This window comes from Telopea speciosissima, chromosome 10 (genome assembly GCF_018873765.1).
Source record: "Telopea speciosissima isolate NSW1024214 ecotype Mountain lineage chromosome 10, Tspe_v1, whole genome shotgun sequence".
NCBI lineage: Eukaryota > Viridiplantae > Streptophyta > Magnoliopsida > Proteales > Proteaceae > Telopea > Telopea speciosissima.
The window spans coordinates 40,336,683-40,355,682 of record NC_057925.1 but is presented as its reverse complement, the minus strand read 5'-3'; the positions used below and the strand labels follow the sequence as shown (position 1 = coordinate 40,355,682).

The window sequence follows — 19,000 nt, the reverse complement described above, 5'->3', positions numbered from 1 at the left end:
GCACAACAAAATGGTTATTGGATATGGTTCGGAGTATGCTTACTTATAGTGAGCTCCCTCTATCTTTCTGGGGGTTTACCCTAGAGATGGCGATTTATATCTTAAATAGGGTTCCAACTAAAACTGTGGCTAAAACACCTTTTGAGTTGTGGAGAGAGCGTAAACCTAGCCTAGAACATCTTAAGGTATGGGGTTGTATCGCACATGTGTGTAAACAACAGACAGGTAAGTTGGAATCTAGGACTTCAAGATGTTATTTCTTAGGTTACCCCAAAGACTCGATTGGTTATTACTTCTATGATCCCAATGACCAAAAGGTCATTGTAAATAAACATGCTACTTTCCTTGAGGAGGAAATACTCACAAGAAGGTCAGACCCTGTAGTTATTGAGGAGTTATTGGATACCTCGGAAACATCAATCCCTGAAGTGAGAACAAGCAACGTATCCACTGAAACATCAACACCTCAAGAACTTCGACACAGTGGGAGGATATCTAGACCACCCACAAGGTTAGTTTTTCTCATTGACAATGAAAAAATAATGGAAGAGTTCCACATATGTCAATTGAGTCGGATGATGATCCGATAACATATTCTGAGGCTCTTAAGGATATTGATGCCGTTAAATGGTTGGAAGCAATGCGCTCTGAAATGGATTCAATGCATTCCAACACGGTCTAGACTCTAGTCGATCCACCAGTTGGGGTAAAATCCATTGGATGTAAATGGATCTTCAAGAGGAAGAAGGGCCCTGATGGAAAGGTTCAAAGTGAGACTGGTGGCAAAAGGATACACCCAGTGGCGATGATGAAATCCATCAGGATTTTATTCGTAATCGCAGCGTACTTTGATTATGAAATCTGAAAGATGGATGTGCAAACCGCATTTCTAAATGGATTCCTCAATGAGAAAATCTATGTGCAATAGCTGAAGGGATTTTCTTCCTTGGAGGACGAAGACAAAGTATGTAAATTACAACGGTCCATTTATGGACTGAAGCAGGCTTCTAAAACCTGGAACATCAGGTTTGATCAATCAATCAAATCTTTTGCTTGATCAAAACATAGATGAACCAAGCGTTTACAAGAAATTCAGTGGGAGAGCAGTATGTTACTTGTTCTTTACGCAGATGACATATTACTCATCGGAAACGATGTGGGGTTTCTTACATCAATTAAGTAATGGTTATCCACTACTTTTTTTATGAAAGATCTTGGAGAAGTCAGCTACATCCTAGAGATTAAACTCATAAGAGATCACCAAAGACATGTTGGGCTTGTCACAAATATCCTATATAGACAAAGTTCTGGACAAATTCAGTATGGAGAATTCCAAGAGAGGAAGTGTTCCTTTTCGGCATGGAGTCAATCTATCCAAATCTCAATGTCCTCATACCCAGACAGACATTGAAGGGATGAGGAGGATTCCCAATGTTTCCACAGTAGAGAGTCATATGTATGCTGTGTTGTGTACGAGGCTAGACATTTGCTATGCAATAGGTATTGTGAACCGTTACCAGTAAAATCCCGAACAAGAGCATTGGACTGTTGTTAAAAACATCCTCAAGTACTTGAGGAGGACTAAGGATTATTTCTTAGTCTTTGGATGTGATTAGTTATCAGTTCTGGGGTATACTGACTTAGATTTCCAAAGCGATAAAGATGACAAAAAATCCATGTCTAGGATGGTTTACCTAATGGAAGGTGTTGTCATTGTATGGAGAAGTGCAAAAAACAGTCTACAGTCGATTCCACTACCGAAGCAGAATACCTTGCAGTCTGTGATGCGGAAAAGGGAGGTGTTTGGCTGAGGAAGTTTCTATCATATCTGAAGGTAGTCCCTAATCTTGTCAAATGCCCTATTCCCCTGTTTTGTGACAACAAAGGGGCAATTGCACAAGCCAAGTATTATTTCTCTTAATAAAAAAGAAAAAAAAAAAAAACTGTGTTCCCGATTGGAGTACCCAGGTGTAGGACCAAAGTTGAGCTTCTTAAAGACCTGTGACGGATGAAGAAGCTCTTCATGGTATCTTAAAACTATTAAGATTTATAAATAATTCATGAACATGAAATTTTGTAGACAGATAGAACCCACTGTCCCTGCGTACATACCAAATTGCATACCAAATGTTGAATTGAAAATCTGAGATTATTGTGAAATTGTGAAAATATACACAAGATGATAAATGATTGAATTCGAGACTGAAATTTGACACATGGCTGATTTAAAACATTCCTTAGACATCCAAGTCAGATTTTGCCGATCAACTTTTCCCGTGGCAAAACTATGCATACCATTTAAGGTTATTCTTTCTTACTAAGAAAAACTTTTTGCAAAATTTATAGAAAAACAAATGAAAATAGCAAATTATAGTTCCTTTTAAAAATTGCCTCTCACAATTCAAACTGATCTTTATTGACTGAAGGCATTTTAGTTGCTGGTTGCAGCTTGCCAACGGCTATGCAGATTAGAGGGGATACTCCCACGCTCTTCAACCATAACAGTATCAATGGCTTTCATAGTTGTGCACAGTGACATGCAATGGTTGGAGACTTGGGATTGTCTTGATGGAGGATATCTTGAGAGTCCCATATTTGATTACATTGAGGATGGATTTGGATGGTAGCTAGGTGTTGGAAATCCCATGAAAAAGCCAATATTGTTGGAGTTCAAAATGCATGAATTTTAAACTCCTTTGACTAATTAGCTCTGCCCTATGGAACTGTGTATAAGACTGAGTACTTAAGTGGGAATTTATTACCTATTTGGTTAAGATATGATTTGTACTCCCATCTTTTATTTTTTGGTTGTAATTTGTATTCCCATTTACTACGTATAAATTCTAAACTCTCATGGAATACATAGTTTGCATAAATCTTAACTACTTTATCTTACCGTTCTGTTTTGCCACATGGAATGTCTACTCTCATGGAATACATAGTTTGCAGAAATTTCTACAGTTTAGCCACATGAAATGTCTAGGGAATATTATAGACATCTCTCTCTCTCCCCCCTCTCACCCTCATTTGATGAACTCTCACCAAAAAGGAAAAAAAAACCAAAAAAACACAAACAAAAATACAAGAATCAAGTCATTTTAACCGGTTAACTCCACATTGAACTGAGTTCAGAACATCATCTAATGCACCGTAATACTTGAGGTTTTCCGTTACTTTTAGTATATCTACAGTTATCCTGATAAAGATGCATAATTGATTTCATTAAATAAAACCATTTCTAATTGTTTCTTTCCAGGTTTGTATCTTTAACTCAACTCGAGCAATCCCTGATTGATGCATTGCCATTCACAACACGGACAAAAAATAGTAACTTGCTCAACAAAGGAAATTACACCATTTATAGGCATAAAAGCATCAATTAACTGAATAAATAAACACAACCTATGAGATAAATCTAGATAATAACAGATCCAGAAAATAAAAATTTTTAAAAAAAATTCCAGTAGGTGCTGAGCTTGATTGTTGCCATCCAATCTTTAATGGTGTATTCGCTAATCCATCAAACAACTTCAAACAATATTTAGATTCGAACAGTTCCTGCTTATGCTACGACAGCTCTGCATCTCCCCTGCAAAAACTGAAACAAGACAAGCAGAAAATTTGGCAGAAAACTGTACAGCATTAGAAGCATTTGTTTGCTTTATCCAGTAAATATGCTATTTTCTTGTAGCATTGGGCATCTTATGGGGTCCCAAAATCCTTGTCATATCAATGTTACATGTCAACGTACTGCAGATCATTGAAGCTCTCCACTGGCTGCAACAGAAAAAAGAGAGCAAAGAGGGATTTTGGGAAGAAACTTTTGTAAGCTTTTGCTGCAAGAGATTATGCATGGTACAAAGTTCAACTTTACATATACATCATTCTGGCATGAGGCCATGGTATGCCGGCTCCACAGAAAAGGTGAAAATTAGTTGAGCATACCATAACCATAAAGAAACTCGAGATAATTTACAGATTATATCAAGGCCAGTATTCTAACTCCGCATCTTTTTTCTTTGATTACCCTTGTCACCCTGCAGATAACAGAAAACTATTCTAAATTAATTGTAGCTGTTACAAGATAGATTTTATAAAAATTTAACATGAAATATGGTTATGCAGTTATCCACTCAGTTAGATGGCCACTAGGCAAAGAGGAAAATAACACATCAAAGTAAAAGAGGAGAGAGGGGGGGGGGGGGAGGGGAGCAAAATGGATGGTAAGCATGAAATATTACATTTTAAAGCACCTATCCTGCCTTTTCTCAATAACACACTTACTAGCAAAGAGAATAGCCAGGATTGATTGCTATAGCACTATATTGTTGTACCAATTCGACTGCTATAATGAGAGAATTAATTATATCCAAGAATAAGAAAGGTGTATGTGTGTGTGTGTGTGTGTGTGAGAGAGAGAGAGAGAGAGAGAGAGAGAGTCCCATACCCCTTCATCTAGTACAAAATCTTCAGGAGCAGCTACTGTAGACTCTGATCTGCACTTCGCATGAACAATAGGACCCAGCTGAGATATATCTATACCTGCTGTTAATCCATCAGGTGCATTCAAATAGACGGCTCCTTTATACATCCATTCCTCAGTCTCATCGCTGTAAAAATCATCAAAAGGCTCTCCACATAATGCACACACATTCTGATTCTCATCGGCAGGAACAGCCATTTCTTCATCATCCCTTTTTTCTGCAACCACTTCAGTGGGCAAAAACCCAGGAACTGCATCAGTTCCCACTGCCTCTGCACCACTGAGCCACACACTAGTACTCACAAACCACTTGCGAGAGGGTTTCTGCTTACGGTTCTTAGATATCCGATTCCTGGTCACATGCCAATCCATGTGACTACTGTGTTCCTCTTGGCATTTGAAACGTAAACCACATGCTGTGCACTGTCTTGGAAGATCAGCATATAAAGCCTTTATTGCAGATTCATACCGGACCTTGAGAAGATCCGGGTTGAAGTCAACCCCAACAGAATCCTGAAAGAATGAATTGCTCGTCTTAGATACACTGTTAAGCTGCATAATCAAGAATGGCAATGGATTAAATAAATGGAACATTAATTAACCAAGGTACCTCTATTGAAGCTGATGATGTCATTGAAATCAACCCCTGAGCCATAAGAGAACTTATGAGACCAGAAAATGCACTTCCAGTCGGCGGCTGCGTTGAAATGGGGCCCAAATTTTGTGGCAAGGTTCCCATTTGTGATGAGGCAGGAGGGGGGCCGGGAGGTAAAGGAGGCAAGGCTCCACCCTGCAAGTGGAAGGAGTTGTTGGATATACTAGGTAGAGTTACAGAGGAGGGACGAAACCCAGATGTTGGATTGGACAAAATTGAATTCATAATAGGTCCATGCCCTTGTGGAATGTGTCCCTGATTCAAAGATCGTGCCATTAAATGAGATGAGAACTCAGGAGCAGCAAAGGGAATGTAATTTTCTTGTGCATCCTTAGACTGAAATAATTGTCTCTGTAGATGGGCAGCTTGTCCCTGGTTTCTCTGATTCAATGAAATCAGCCCAATCTGTTGATTAGGCAATGGCATCAGCTTACTTGAACTCTGAGCTTTCCTTTCAGAAGCATCCAACCGCTGTCCATGCAACACAGAAGATTTACTTGGAACCTGATTCATAATTGGCTTGTTAACATCCATTGTGTAAAATGGACTTCTAATTTGTTTCTGTTGTGAAAGAATGGGGGGCAAAGGAAGTGGTTGAGATCTATGCACATTAACTGGAGGCCAAGGAAGTTGAGCCAAGGGAGATGAGTGAGGTCCTAGTCCCAGATACTTCTCCAGCGTCAACATTGGCATCATAGGTGACACAGGCTCAACAATCAAAGAATTTGGGCTTGAAGAACCAATTCTCGATCCATCACTAGAGAATCTTTGATGTTGTGCATCACTATCTGGAAAATTTTCAATCTGACGAGCCAGTTTCTGACCAGCTGATATAGCCATTCCACCTGCTGGATAGGACAGCTGACCAGTTCTTGCTCTTTTGTTGAGGTCCAGGTTCTGTTGTGAGGACTGAGGGTAGTGATGTGGTAAAATCCAAGGTTCCTGAGTATAGTGAGAACTTGGAACGTGAGTGGTTTCATTTTGAGTTCCTGGACCACTCGGAGAATTCTTAATCATAGATCCATGTCTAAACTGCAAGAAACATATTGAAACTTTCAGCAGCAGTGGCAAACTAAGGAAAAGTAGTGCAAATTAGGGATGATGGTGATGATAAACAACATTTTGTTAAAAGAACAAACACTGAAATGCAAAACAAATATTTAATAGTCCCAAAATCCCAACTTTTGAAACAATGAACTGAGCTGGATTATTCAAATGCCTATCCAATCACTTTGTCAATTAGCATTTTCTCATAGAGAAAATGTCTGCAAGTATCATATAATATTAAACAAGTTAAGGAGACATACACCAAGGATGGAAACCCCATCTTCAGTAGTGTCATCCATTGCAAGCTGACTCTGACTAGGCCAATTACCCTTTCTGAAATCGTGTTCCAAACTTGCAGCACCTGATCTTCCCAAACTAGCTCTTCCATTGAAGCGATCAAGAGGAGGATTCGGTGCTATCGGATCATTACTCCTACGGTCTGCTAAAGTCGGGCTCATATCTTCCCAAACAAACTCTTCTTCGTCAGTATTCTGCCATCTTGTAGCTGTCTCACTATTAATGCCATTCACATCCAGCCGGTCAACCTTTATAGGCTTCTCTGTCTGCCCCTTTTTACCTTTGCAATTTCCATAAGCATCAATCAGAGCTCTTGGCCTTTGCCGATCAGATCCATTACTGAGGTTTGCACTAGAATTTTCCACATGCTGATGGTTGTCATTGGACCAGAATTTCCACCAGTCAGTCCTCTCCCCATCCCCACCCCCATCACCATCACCATCAATTGCTCTGCCAAGCCTGGAATCAAATCCAGAACGAGATGGAGAGTCCCTTTCAACAACCCTTCCTGGAGAATTATCAGTTCTGAACCCATCAGCTGGTGGTGATGAAGACCTAGGGAGCCCTATTCTTGAAGGAGAAGAGGGCCTTATAAGTCTAGTTTTTGAAGGGTGTGGTCTTTCTACTCCACTGACAGATGATTCACGGGCAGAACCCACAGGTGATCCTAGTTTTGGGGCTCCCAAGACATCAGAATTATCAATATCATATTCATTATACCCAATGGCAGATTTCTGACCATAAGTCTGTAAACTTGATGAACCCCCCCTAGCATGTTGAACATCCTGCAAGGATAAGCAAATAAATCAGTTATATTGGAACATTACAATAAATCAGGGATTTAGATATCAGTCAGAAGGGGGCAAATAATAAATTCATGTAGTAGGTACTCTTCAACAATACTTGAAGAAATCCGTTGGAAGAAAAACCAAGAATGCAAGACCCAAAAGAAAAGAAAGCATGAAAAGGTGTTTAAGCCATATGTGAATTATGAGAGGACAAGGGCATACCCAGTGCACGAGGCTCCCGCCACTGCGGGGTCTGGGGAGGGTCATAATGTATGCAGCCTTACCCCCGCTTCACGGAGAGGCTGTTTAAGCCATATGTGCATTATGAGAGGACAAGCATAGGGTCAATTAATTTACATGTTCAGTTTTTGACAATATATTCAGACAGTGAACTGGTGACTGGTAAGAGAAGGCCTGATATTGCACACATGGAATTTTGGAGAACCTCCACACCATCCTGTTGGGCTTGTTGAAGTACTTCTCTCCAGTCTTTCTCCTCCAAAGGCTGTCATATGTACAGCATTATGACTGCAATTTGTTTCATGCATCTGCAAGCACAGATCATTGCACTTCAGAGCACTTAATAAATGCCCAAACTGCACGCCACTGTCCCAAATAGTCTACTCAGATAATGCAATGTGACACCAGCTCAATCACCCATAAAAAAACCTTCTGTGATTATCCATGAAAGAAAAGCCTACTAAATAAAATATGGGAGAGTGTTCCCCATGATGGCACTGTGGGGGGGAGGGGAATCTGCATGCCACACCAATGGTGGTGCAGAGAACGGTATCATCCACATGGGGCTCACATGGTTAGAGCAGGAGAGAAAATAATAAAGAACTGTTGATGTATACATTGACGCTACCCTTCCTTAACAGTTCAAGCTTTTAGGTGAAAAAGGTACAGAACATGGTATTAGAGCCAGAAGGTCAAGTGTTTGACTATTGGGAAGTGCATTGGAAGAGTTTTCCCGACATTTCCTAACAGTTTGAGCTTTTGGGTGAAAGGTAGTGAACAAGAACCCCATGTGAGAGGGATAGTAATCTGGCGTCATGGGAAACTGTTTCCCATAAAATAAGTTAAAGGGAAAGTTAAGGTCCCTAATTGGTAGATCTTGGTAAACTATAAATGGCAAGTGACAGTAGCTCTGTGCTTATGACACAAATGTCTGGAACCAAGAATTAGATCGATGCAATTTTTAAGTATGGATAACATCACAATAAAATTACAAAGTTTCAAAAGTCCATTGAAATACTGCACATCTGTTAAATATAGCCGAGGATAATATTTTGAAACTTAAGAGGTCTCAAATCCAATCTAAACCAAATACCAAAATTTTCAAATCTCATAGCTTAAAAATAAGGGATAGGACCAAGCATAGAACTGTGGGCACCATCAAACCACAAGGTTAACCTCATACAATGGTCTTACAGTGCTTTTAGGTGAGTTTAGGTTTAAAGAAATATATGTGTAACATGAGAACGTATAGCAATCCTACCACATTTGAGTAACTGTCTGGTTGGTTGAGTCACTAACCTAGCTATCCCTAGTGAAGGAAGAGAACTGAGAGATTCTCAGAGTTGCAGGTGAGAGAGGAAATCGCATACGAAGAAGAGGGGTAGGGGGGGAGGAGGAGGAGCTCGCACAACGCCACACAGGCTACTCAAACCAAAACTCAACATTCCATTCTATTCAATCTAACCTTGCTAGTTACAACCATGTATTTAAAGACTCAAACAACCCATAATCCTAATCAAAATCTAAAACTGAACAGACTTTACAAGTGACTCAATCTTTAACTTCCTACTAACTCCTATCGTCATCTAACATTCAATATAAATCCAAATAATAAAGAACGATTCTTACTCAACTTCTACAAGACAAACCCAAAGTAAATAAACTACTAATATCCTACTAGATCAAAAAAACTCAAACTGGACCCGGTTCACTGTATCAAGGTAGTGCACTTGCATCAATTTCCCCGGTGTTGAGAAAAACTTGACCATGAGTTTTGTAGGAGCATAGAAATAAAAGCACACGAACAGGGTTTATATGCTCATCTGCAACTTGAAGAAAATCTAAAATATGAAGCTTTGGGGTTGCATCCCTGGTTGGAAAATAATGTGGGAGAACGAACTCATGATGGGGAATAGCTTCACTGTACTGGATTTTGTAGTTTACTTGATCCACAATCTTCTCGTTTTCCAATGTCGTTATTGGTTGTTCCACATCCGAGCTAATCTTCTTCTTGTGTTTGACCCAATTGGCTCATCCTATGGCTGCACTTTCGGTATCACTTTCTTTGATTCTGAGCATATTTCATCAACCAATCCATGAAGAACGAATGTCTGGCACATGTGCAAAGGGTGGAGGGTGCACAAATTTCTATCACGATCAACCAGGCCTCTTCGTTCTTCCACCACTCTCAACCCAATTTAATAATGCACTAAGAAGATTCGAACACTTCACAATAAGCACCATCACAATACTGAGAAACAGAAAATTCGATGAATACATAATCCTCAAACTCAATAATGATCTGGTTGGTCTTCAATAGAGTCTTGACCATAGAGCGCGAAATGAAATTGCCGCTTTGTCTTTCATCAATAAATATATTAGTAAGCTTTTCATTGGGCAAGCGAACTCTAAACTTGAATACAAAAGAATCCATGGCCAAGTTTGTAATTAAGAGGAATCTTAAAGGGTAGGCCTAAGAAGGACAAAAACAAGTAAAGGGCAAAGCAGAATCAGACCAGAAGAGGGGTAATTCTAGAAATAATTGAAGTAGGACGTAAAAGGAATAGGTTAAAAAGAATGGGTACTATTAATGGAGGACGCAAAAGGATTATAATTAAAGAGGGGGTGATCTTCAAACAAAATAAAATTAAAGGATAAGATAAGATAAGGGAGGTAATAGGGGTATTATTGGAAACTGAAAAAAAAAAAAGAAACATTAGAATCGTGAAGGACTGGGAAGTGGAAATAACGAAGAAAAAAAAAAGGAACTTATCATGTTGTCTTCTACTAGCGGTGGAAGTTGAGGGGATCAGCAGAGTTTAGGAACCAGGAGTTCGACTTCAATTTGGACTTGGTCTTCGACTTCAAACAGGAGACTGTGACTCACGGCATGAACGTTGAAGCCAGGTATGAGTTTTCTTCCCTCTTTTTTTATGTTGGTTCTTTGTCTCTCGCTCTCTCTTCTCTTTTTAGGCAACTCATGGAGTGAGTGTCGAAGCCAGGTATGAGTTCTCTTCAACTCAACTCAGCCTTATCCCAACTAAATAGGGTCAGCTACAAAAATCGTTACCCTCCAATCGGCCCTATTCAAGGCTATACTTGTTACAAGGCCAAAGATGTGCATGTCTTTCCTCAATTCTCCCAAAGTCATTTTAGGTCTAACCCTGGCTCTTTTTAGCTCCTTCTCTCTCTTTTTTTATGTTGGTTCTTTGTCTCTCGCTCTCTCCTCTTTTTTTCACTCACTCGAACCCTAGAAAGGGGGGAGATTCAGTCGAGATCACAAGGGGGAAAGGAAGGCCACAAGGGTTGTTTCTGGGAATCGTGGGGAGGGGGGTTTGCTTGAGGGAATCGGGAGGAATATTTGATAGTAGGGGATCAGGTTTCAGTGGGAGTCTGAAGGGAGGGTTTTTTTTTTGTTTGTTTAATGAAAACAAAGTCACATGAGGGGGAAATCGACAAAGGGAGGGGGTTCTCTGTGGTAACTCATTGATGGATTGGGGTTTCAGTTGGATTCGATGTCACAGGGAAAGAGTTAGGGAAGGGAGAAGAGATTGATGGCGGGAAAGATGAAGGATCCTTCAGCTCTGATACCAAATTGGTTGGGGGCTGGTTACAAATGGAAGAAATCTGAGATAGATTCTCAGAGTCGCAGGGGAGAGAGGAAATCTTATAAGAAGAAGGGGGGAGAAAAGCTCGCACAAAGCCACACAGGCTACTCAAACCGAAACTTTAACATTTCATTCTATTCAATCTAACCTTGCTAGTTACAACCATGTAATTAAGGCCTCAAACAAGTAAACAACCATAATCCTAATCGAAATCTAAAACTGAACAGACTTTATCATCTTGTCCAGATAGGGCATTTAGCAACCCTTTTTTCCTCAACATAACACACAATGTTGCTACAATGCTAGGAAAGTCTAGAAGTTCCACTGCCTGCTCTCCTAGACATCACCTGGTGAAGGGTGACCATGTTTTTCAGAGCTTGTCACAATTATGCACATTTATTACATCAACTTTAGCTGTTTAGGGCCTGCATGATAACAATTCTATTTCTCTATTTTATTTATTTTTTTGTTCCTGGGAACAAAAAATGCACAGAAATCTGTTTGTTAACACCACCGGTTCATTTTTTTGTTCCTGGGAATGAACCGGGACAAAAAATTTGCTGAGAAATAGAAAAAAAGAAGCTGCTCCAAATTGAAGCTTCTCTGTCCGAGAAATAAAAGGAAGATATAATAAGGGGGGGAGAGTTGCTCTTTAATGAACACATGGTTAATTTGATGGGCAAAGCAGTAATTTTAAGTGCAAAATAAAATACCATCTCCAATGCAACTTAAACCAGCACCACCATCGCCACCACCTCCACCACTGCCACTGCCACCGCCACCACTGCCACCACCATCACCACCACCTCCACTGCCATCACAGCCATCAGCTCCACCAAATTTTTGGGTACTCAATGGCATTTATTAAAATTTATAGAAGTTCCACAAACGGAAATTATTGTGCATAACAAACATGTTTCTGTTTCTTTACTGGCCCAGAAATAGAAATCAGTGTGTTACCAAACGCGTTTTTTTGTCCAGAAATTTGGCCCAGCAACAGAAATACAAAAAGTCATTTCTGGAATAAAAACATGGCCCAGAAACAGATGTTATCATGCAGGCCCTTAATTCCTAGAGAACTAAAAATAATGAATGTTATCTACTTGTATATGTTCGAACTTTATACATTTTCGTCGTAAACCACAATGCCACCCAAAAAAATTTACATCTTTATGTGAGCATAATAATATCATTGTCGAACATGCATGTGTATTATATTTTTATCATGACAAAATCTAGCAACTGAAAATTGGCGGTATAATTACATGTTTACAACTAGTAAATTTTAATTGAAAATAATCAAGTTCAAACAATTTTTCTCCTCATCCCTTGGTTTTTAATATATAACAAATTCACTAATAGAGGTCAAAAGGAAATGATAGAGAAGAGGCAAGAAATTGTGGGGTTGAGCGAGAGGGAGAGAGATGGATTGCTAACCGAAACGAACCTCTATAAACAAGCAACCCCCCCCCCCCTGCTACTGATTTAGCTTGCACTTTTTTCTCCCGGATAAGCATTTATTACAGTAAAGCAGTTCAGGGTTCAAGAAAACAATTCTAGAAACAACAATTACAATTATATCAGGATCTATGTATAATCAATAAGACAGAAAAATGACAAATATTGGGTGAAACAAAACTAGAATAAGGAAGATGACCAAATCTAGCAACTGAAAATTGAACCAGAAACAAGGGTTCCACCTGGTGTGGAACCAAGAAAAATAAGAAGTAAGAAGAAGAATAGTAGAAAAGAGGGTAAGATCACACCTAATAAAAGCAGATTAGAAGGAAAAAGAGAAATCATGTCCAGGATACCAATGCCGTATGCACTACTCAAAAACACCAAAACTCTTGAAAAAACTCAAATTTCTTTACTCAAATCATCCTTACTTGATGGGGGTGTATTACATATATTAAGACCTTCTGAACTTCATAAATTGACTCATAAAAAAACTCATAATCACTCTCACACTCAATAAACTTAAAACACAACTCTTAAAAGCTATTAAATATCCTAATCTAATTCAAACAATTAACTACCAATCCCATAGACTAACTTCACCCCCACTTTATAGGCTTACAAATTAGGCCCGTTATAATGAGCCCAAAAAGGCCAACCTATAATATGACTACCCAAAGGTTAATTTTGGACCATTGGACTGCCACCAGCACCTTGTGATGCAGGTCCAAGCATGAGAAAGAAGAAGCCTTGACTAGGCTGTTCCGTTGGAGCCTTTTCTTTTTTTCTATACTTAGTTTTTTTTTTGAGCTCTTAGATTGAACCGGTCCAACCACTGGTCCAATTTAAGTGACTCTTTCTTATTGGTTGTTTTTGTTTTATTTCTATTGGCTCTTAGACCATCTTTTGTATTTCTTTTTAAAGCTTTGTTTTTAGTCATATTGTGACTAGGACTATAACTAGGACTCAGATCTGGGATTCCTAATCCAGATCTGAATATCTGTAAGGCCCTTTGGCCCCTTTTATTACTATAAATACACCTATCGTGGGCAGGCTCCCCCACTAATTTTCTGCATAAAAATTTCTGCTTTCAAAGCTTTGACTGCTGCCATCGTGCTGCTGCCTCTGCTCCTCTGTGAGCTTTGCATCCTTGTGAAACTCAAGGTGGTGAAGGGTGGGTGGACTCCTGCGACTCCTTCCATTGTGAAGATCGGGAGGTTCAATCAAATCTTCAAGCTGCTGCCTTTATTTCTGCATTACAGTAAGTTAAACTTGTTCTACTTTAGTTTTCCTTTGTTTAATCTTAATCTACAGCCCATTCTCCTATCAACCCTAGTTCCCCATTAAACCCTAAGCTTCTAAAGTCTGCCCTGACCTAACCAGCCAGCCAAACCACACCAAACTCCAACCGAACCACCTTCCCCACACCTGTGACACTCGGCCAGAAGCCCTTGACCTGATTCCCCCTAGAAACCGTAAATCCCTTCATCCCCTCTTTTCCCAAAACCTGAAACTCTAACCCTATAATTTCAGAATTTTAACTCCTTGTTTAACCTAAGTAAAACCTACACCAATAGACTCCTAAAAACCTGCATATCATTACCCAATAAAACCCTAGCTTGAAACCTCAAACCTAACCCTAATTCTGCCCTAGCTAACCTAATCTGCCCCATTCGGCCAACCTTGTTAGAGACACCTATTTTCTTGGTTCCTAGTGGGATTTTCTCCTATCTAGGACTACATTACCTTGTAGTCCTCTCAAGCTTGCACATAGGCTTCCATACGGGATTAATGTCTAATGCAACAGCATCAGTTCCCCTAGAGTTGAAAAAAAAAAAAACTCATCCTCAAGTATTTTGTAGAAGGGTAGGAAAAAAAAAACACTGGGGGAGATGCTTAAAGCCTCTTATCTTCAAGTCAATCAAGATTTAAATTTATGAAGCTTCGATGTTGCATCTTTGTTTCTTTATTCTCTCTTTCTTCCCTATTGCATGCTGCTAAACTACAACTCAGTAGCCTATTCAACCTTGTTTTATCGGGAAAATAATTCAGATTTGGGCCCGTAAAGCAGCCAATCTGATTGTTTATTCTAATCTGGGATCTAGGTTGGTTGGCAGCATCAACTTGGTATCAGAGTCTACCCTAGCCATGGATACCTTTATTTTCGAAACTAGAGTTTGCTTTTCCAATAGAAAAACTGTTGTTTTATTCATAAATGAAGGGCGAGTGAGAATTTCGTTCAAATCCAAGGTGGAGATGTTGTCTAAGATGGATGAAATCATCATTGAATCTGAAGGTGATGTCTTCATTAGATTTTCAATTTTTCCATACTTTAATGGTGTTTGTTGTGAGATGTTTGATTCATCCAAATGCATCATTGAAGTTGATTGACAGCAGTTGGAAGCACGAAACCTTCTCACATACGACTGACGTTAGTACTTCAAATATTGGTTGATGAAGGATCCTCAAAGCCAAAATAAACAGTCCCTACAAAAGAGTTTGCTGTCCATAATGAAATTCCTAATCCTGTTGAGGAAGAACAACTGATGGCACAGGAAGAAGAAAAATGTGTCGTTCATTAGAAGGATACAGCCCCTATTGTTCAGGTACAACAAGATGTGACCATGCATAACAAGTAGGCAAACTCTATTGTTGTGAACATCCCTATTATACAGTTTGCTATTCCTCACTTATTTCATGACGAGGATATACTATTAATGCTTAATCTTCTGAACCTAGTTCATGATAGTGGTGTGGAGCATGAGACACACTTCCAAGCTCCCATTCCTACCCTAATTCATAACTCGAGGGCATGTTTGCTTGAACCAGAGGGAATAATGCAGCTACGGTACAACATTAGGGTCTGTTTTGATAGTATTTGGTTATGGGCTTCTACTTTAAGTGTTTTTATTAGTAATGGGGTTAATTATAATGCCCAAATTTTTGGTCCATAGGGTGTACACGAATTTAGTCTTTAAATTAGTATTCTATGATGCGGGGCCACCCTCTTAGTGTTGGGGTTAACTAATTTTTTTTTTTTTTTTTTTTTATGAATAATATATTCATTACCAAAAGGAAAGGAAAAAACAGGGAAGCCCCAAGGGGGCAGAGGGAAAAACCAATGCTACATACAAGGAGGACAGATCTCAAGAGAGGGGGGGGGGGGGGAAGTGGAGATTAGAGGGAAGGCCCCAGGATACAACAATATGCTTGTTCCTTGGCGAGGTAATACAATAAGAGGAGTTGCCTTGGGTCACCTTGCCACGTTGACAACTATGGTATCAGCCGATACGATATGGTGCGATACTTTAAACCATGGCTATGATACTGCTGTTGTTGTTGCTGATGATGTATTCCACACAGAAAAAACATACGAAGATTTGTCCTTATTTAAAAAAGAAACCAATAAAAAAATAAAGACAACCTTCATTCTTGTAATAAAAAAAACACAATCTTAATAAAAAAAAAGGTAGAAAAAAACATTTACAATGTTTCTGTTCAAGGGAAAAAATGATAAAAGTAACCTACTGTCAAATTCTTCCCTCTCTACTGCAACAGAAACACAATGAGGAAAGCGATAGCTCAACAAAACGCTCCACTTTGCACCCTCCATATGGCTGAAGTCCATGCAGTTGTCATAGCTCACACATGTTCATGCAGGTGCACCGTAACCTAAAAAGGCCAGCACAAGAGGCCAAATCAAGACAACTCAGGCCTGGCCCATGGCTTAGCCTCGCCAGGCTATTCTCAGCCTTGAAGTGGACCCATTTGGGCATCCAAGACCCACAGCACTCCCTAAAAGCTGACTGTTAAATTTGTGCCTTTCTAGTTTGTCTTTTCATGTTCCTAGGATAAATAATGCAGTGGATTTTACTTTCCTAGGTAGTATTAATTAGTATTTTAGTTTAAGTAGTTATTATTGCTTGGTTTTAGTTTTCTATATCTTGTTTTTGTTTCCTAGGTCTAAGGGTTTGTTATCAATGTATGGGTTTTAGTTTCTAGGTGTTGTGAATTCTATTTAGTTTTGGAATTCCAACAATCCATTTAATTCAAGATGATGTAATCAAGGGGCTGTTAAGCCTCCTTTTTCCATATATAATGGAATGATGGGTTGCTATTACAGCATCCAGAACTTTGTGAAAATCCTCTCTTTGAGAACTTGTGAGAACCAAATGTGCCTAGGTGGGACTCCTATTGGCTGGGCAACTAGTGGGACTCTAAGCTGCCACCTATCTATCTTCATCTTTAACTATCATCATCTCCATCATTCATTTTCATCACCATCGGAGGAATTTTATTTTAGATCCAGATAATATTCTCTACCAGAGTTGGTCCTAGTGTGATTAGCCTCCTAGGCTACACTACATGTTGGATAGCATTATAGCAATCATACAAATAAATGAATGCATCTTCATTGATTTTTTTTTTCCTTTTTAGGAAAAGATAATCGATTGATAAGAACGTAATGATCGGTGACTCGGCAAGAAAGGAAAAATCTTACTGAAGTGCAAGGTATGATCTAACCAAAAGATAAATTCCACCTTGACCTCCTATTAGAAGTGCAGATATGCAGTCTTACTGACATCCAAACACTTATTTAACCTTCCCGATCCATATAATTATTGGGTCTAAACACATATTCCTTTCTAATCCATATAATGAATGGGTGATAAAGCAAAAGAAAATTACAGAGACGATGCTAAGTTGGGGAACCAGGAGAACAGGTTTCCCCAACTTGTTAACCAGACAGATGGAGAAACATTGCATATCCTCCATAGTGGATTTCTTGAGAAATTTAATCCATCATCACCACACTCCCAACTTAAAGATCATACACCCAGATAACAACAATGCAACATTATATTAGCAAGTTTTTGTTTTACCTAATTGTTGCAGAGACAGAGTAAAGGAAACAGAAATTCATATTTTGATTTTATCCCCTTTGTTATGTCTTCTCATTTTGCAGTTTTGATTACTATTTCTTTAAAAAAGCAATATGTCAACAATTTTAACCAGGTACTATTCCAAGGTTCTCCCTACACACAGCCACATGGCATGCTTTCTTGAACAGCACTTGTACCCAGCTTGATGCCTTAAGTTCCCTCACAACTAATTCATGGTTAAACTATGTTTGGTTGGAGGGGAAGTGTGAAGTAGTAAAATAAAGTGAGGTAAACAGAGTACAAGTTAGTGTGATGGAGTTTAGGGAAAGTAAAATCTTGAAATCCGCACTTCTGTCTCTGCAAAACTCTTCCTAACCCCAATAATGCAAATTCCTGGAGTTTTGAGGTATAACGTGGGAATGCCAAGGGCGCACTTACTTTTGAGAAATATTGTGCCTTTACTACCCCTCACCAATTTACTCCAAGGGCAATCAAACACAATAGGGAAAAAAAATTTTCCTTTACTATCCTTTGCTTCAATTTACTATACCCAACATGTGGGATCCACAGCCTACTTTACTATCCCCGACTCCCAGAACAACAAAATGCAGCCTTGAGGAGAAGTATCATGAAACCCAACAACAAAGTCTTACTCTCTCCCTCAACGTGTAAGGAATTTAGGTTAGACATTGCATCTTTCCAACAGATAAAAGGGAACCACAGTACTTTGTACAACCTCTTTACAAACCTAAGGCATGTATATAGACATGAAATTGAATTCATACTTTATGCATGAGAAGTCTGTTTTTATACATACAAAAGTGACAGTGCAGTACACAGGGTGGGTGCAGGGATCCTCAAGAGTCTTAATTTACCACAGTTGAATGTTCAAATTGATGTCTTGCCTCCAAATACTTTGGATTCACATGTATTCCATGAGTTGGTCGAGCAAATGGAGATTCAGATGATTTCATAACCGTCAAGCCAGATGACGGATGGTTTACAGAAGAAGAAAATTTTAGTTCTGCCTCAATTTTGCGAAGCACTGAAGGTGGGAACACTGCTGACCAGGTGCCAAAGAGGTGACGCATGGGTGGATGCAGGTTAGAGTGAACTTGCCTGTACGCCTCACAGAAGACCTTGGCAAAAGATATGGAAGGAGTATCAGACTTATTCATAAGTGAGAACCCCCCCCCCCCCCCGACACACACACATAACCACAGAGTAGTTGAAGAAAGCTATACAAGCATTGTGAATCATATACCACTCACCTCAGGGAGATGGGAAGCAAAATACCTCGCATATTCACGGCCAATGTTCTTAACAATACTATCAAGAAGATACAAAGAAGGCAACTTTTGGTCGACAGGCGCCTGCCATAAAAAAAGAGTTAGCATCAATGAGCATGTATACAAGCAAGAGAACAAAATGTAAAAGATTCAAGAGCCTTCTAGTTTTAAAGTAGTTAAGTAATGGCAGAGGGTAAAGAGAAGCAATCAAATCCTTCACCAATAACTAATACCCAGGACGTGGCTCACCAT

At 39.3% G+C, this 19,000-nt stretch overlaps 1 protein-coding gene across 2 annotated transcripts in view; it reads right to left on the bottom strand.

Annotated features, from left to right (window-relative positions):
• Positions 1-3,807: 3,807 nt before the first annotated feature.
• The window catches only part of LOC122642075 (polyadenylation and cleavage factor homolog 4-like), a 46,440-nt gene continuing 31,247 nt past the window's right edge, over positions 3,808-19,000 (bottom strand). Inside the window, exons 2-8 of one of the 2 annotated variants that reach the window (XM_043835489.1) lie at positions 18,731-18,832; positions 18,335-18,598; positions 7,699-7,818; positions 6,446-7,267; positions 5,094-6,170; positions 4,448-4,996; positions 3,808-4,037 (exon numbers count right to left, since the gene is read on the bottom strand). In XM_043835489.1, the coding sequence (XP_043691424.1) occupies positions 3,999-4,037; positions 4,448-4,996; positions 5,094-6,170; positions 6,446-7,267; positions 7,699-7,818; positions 18,335-18,598; positions 18,731-18,832 (2,973 nt within the window). In that variant the 3' untranslated portion in view covers positions 3,808-3,998. The remainder of the gene's footprint in view (positions 4,038-4,447; positions 4,997-5,093; positions 6,171-6,445; positions 7,268-7,698; positions 7,819-18,334; positions 18,599-18,730; positions 18,833-19,000) is intronic. The other variant, XM_043835490.1, reaches the window with a different exon arrangement.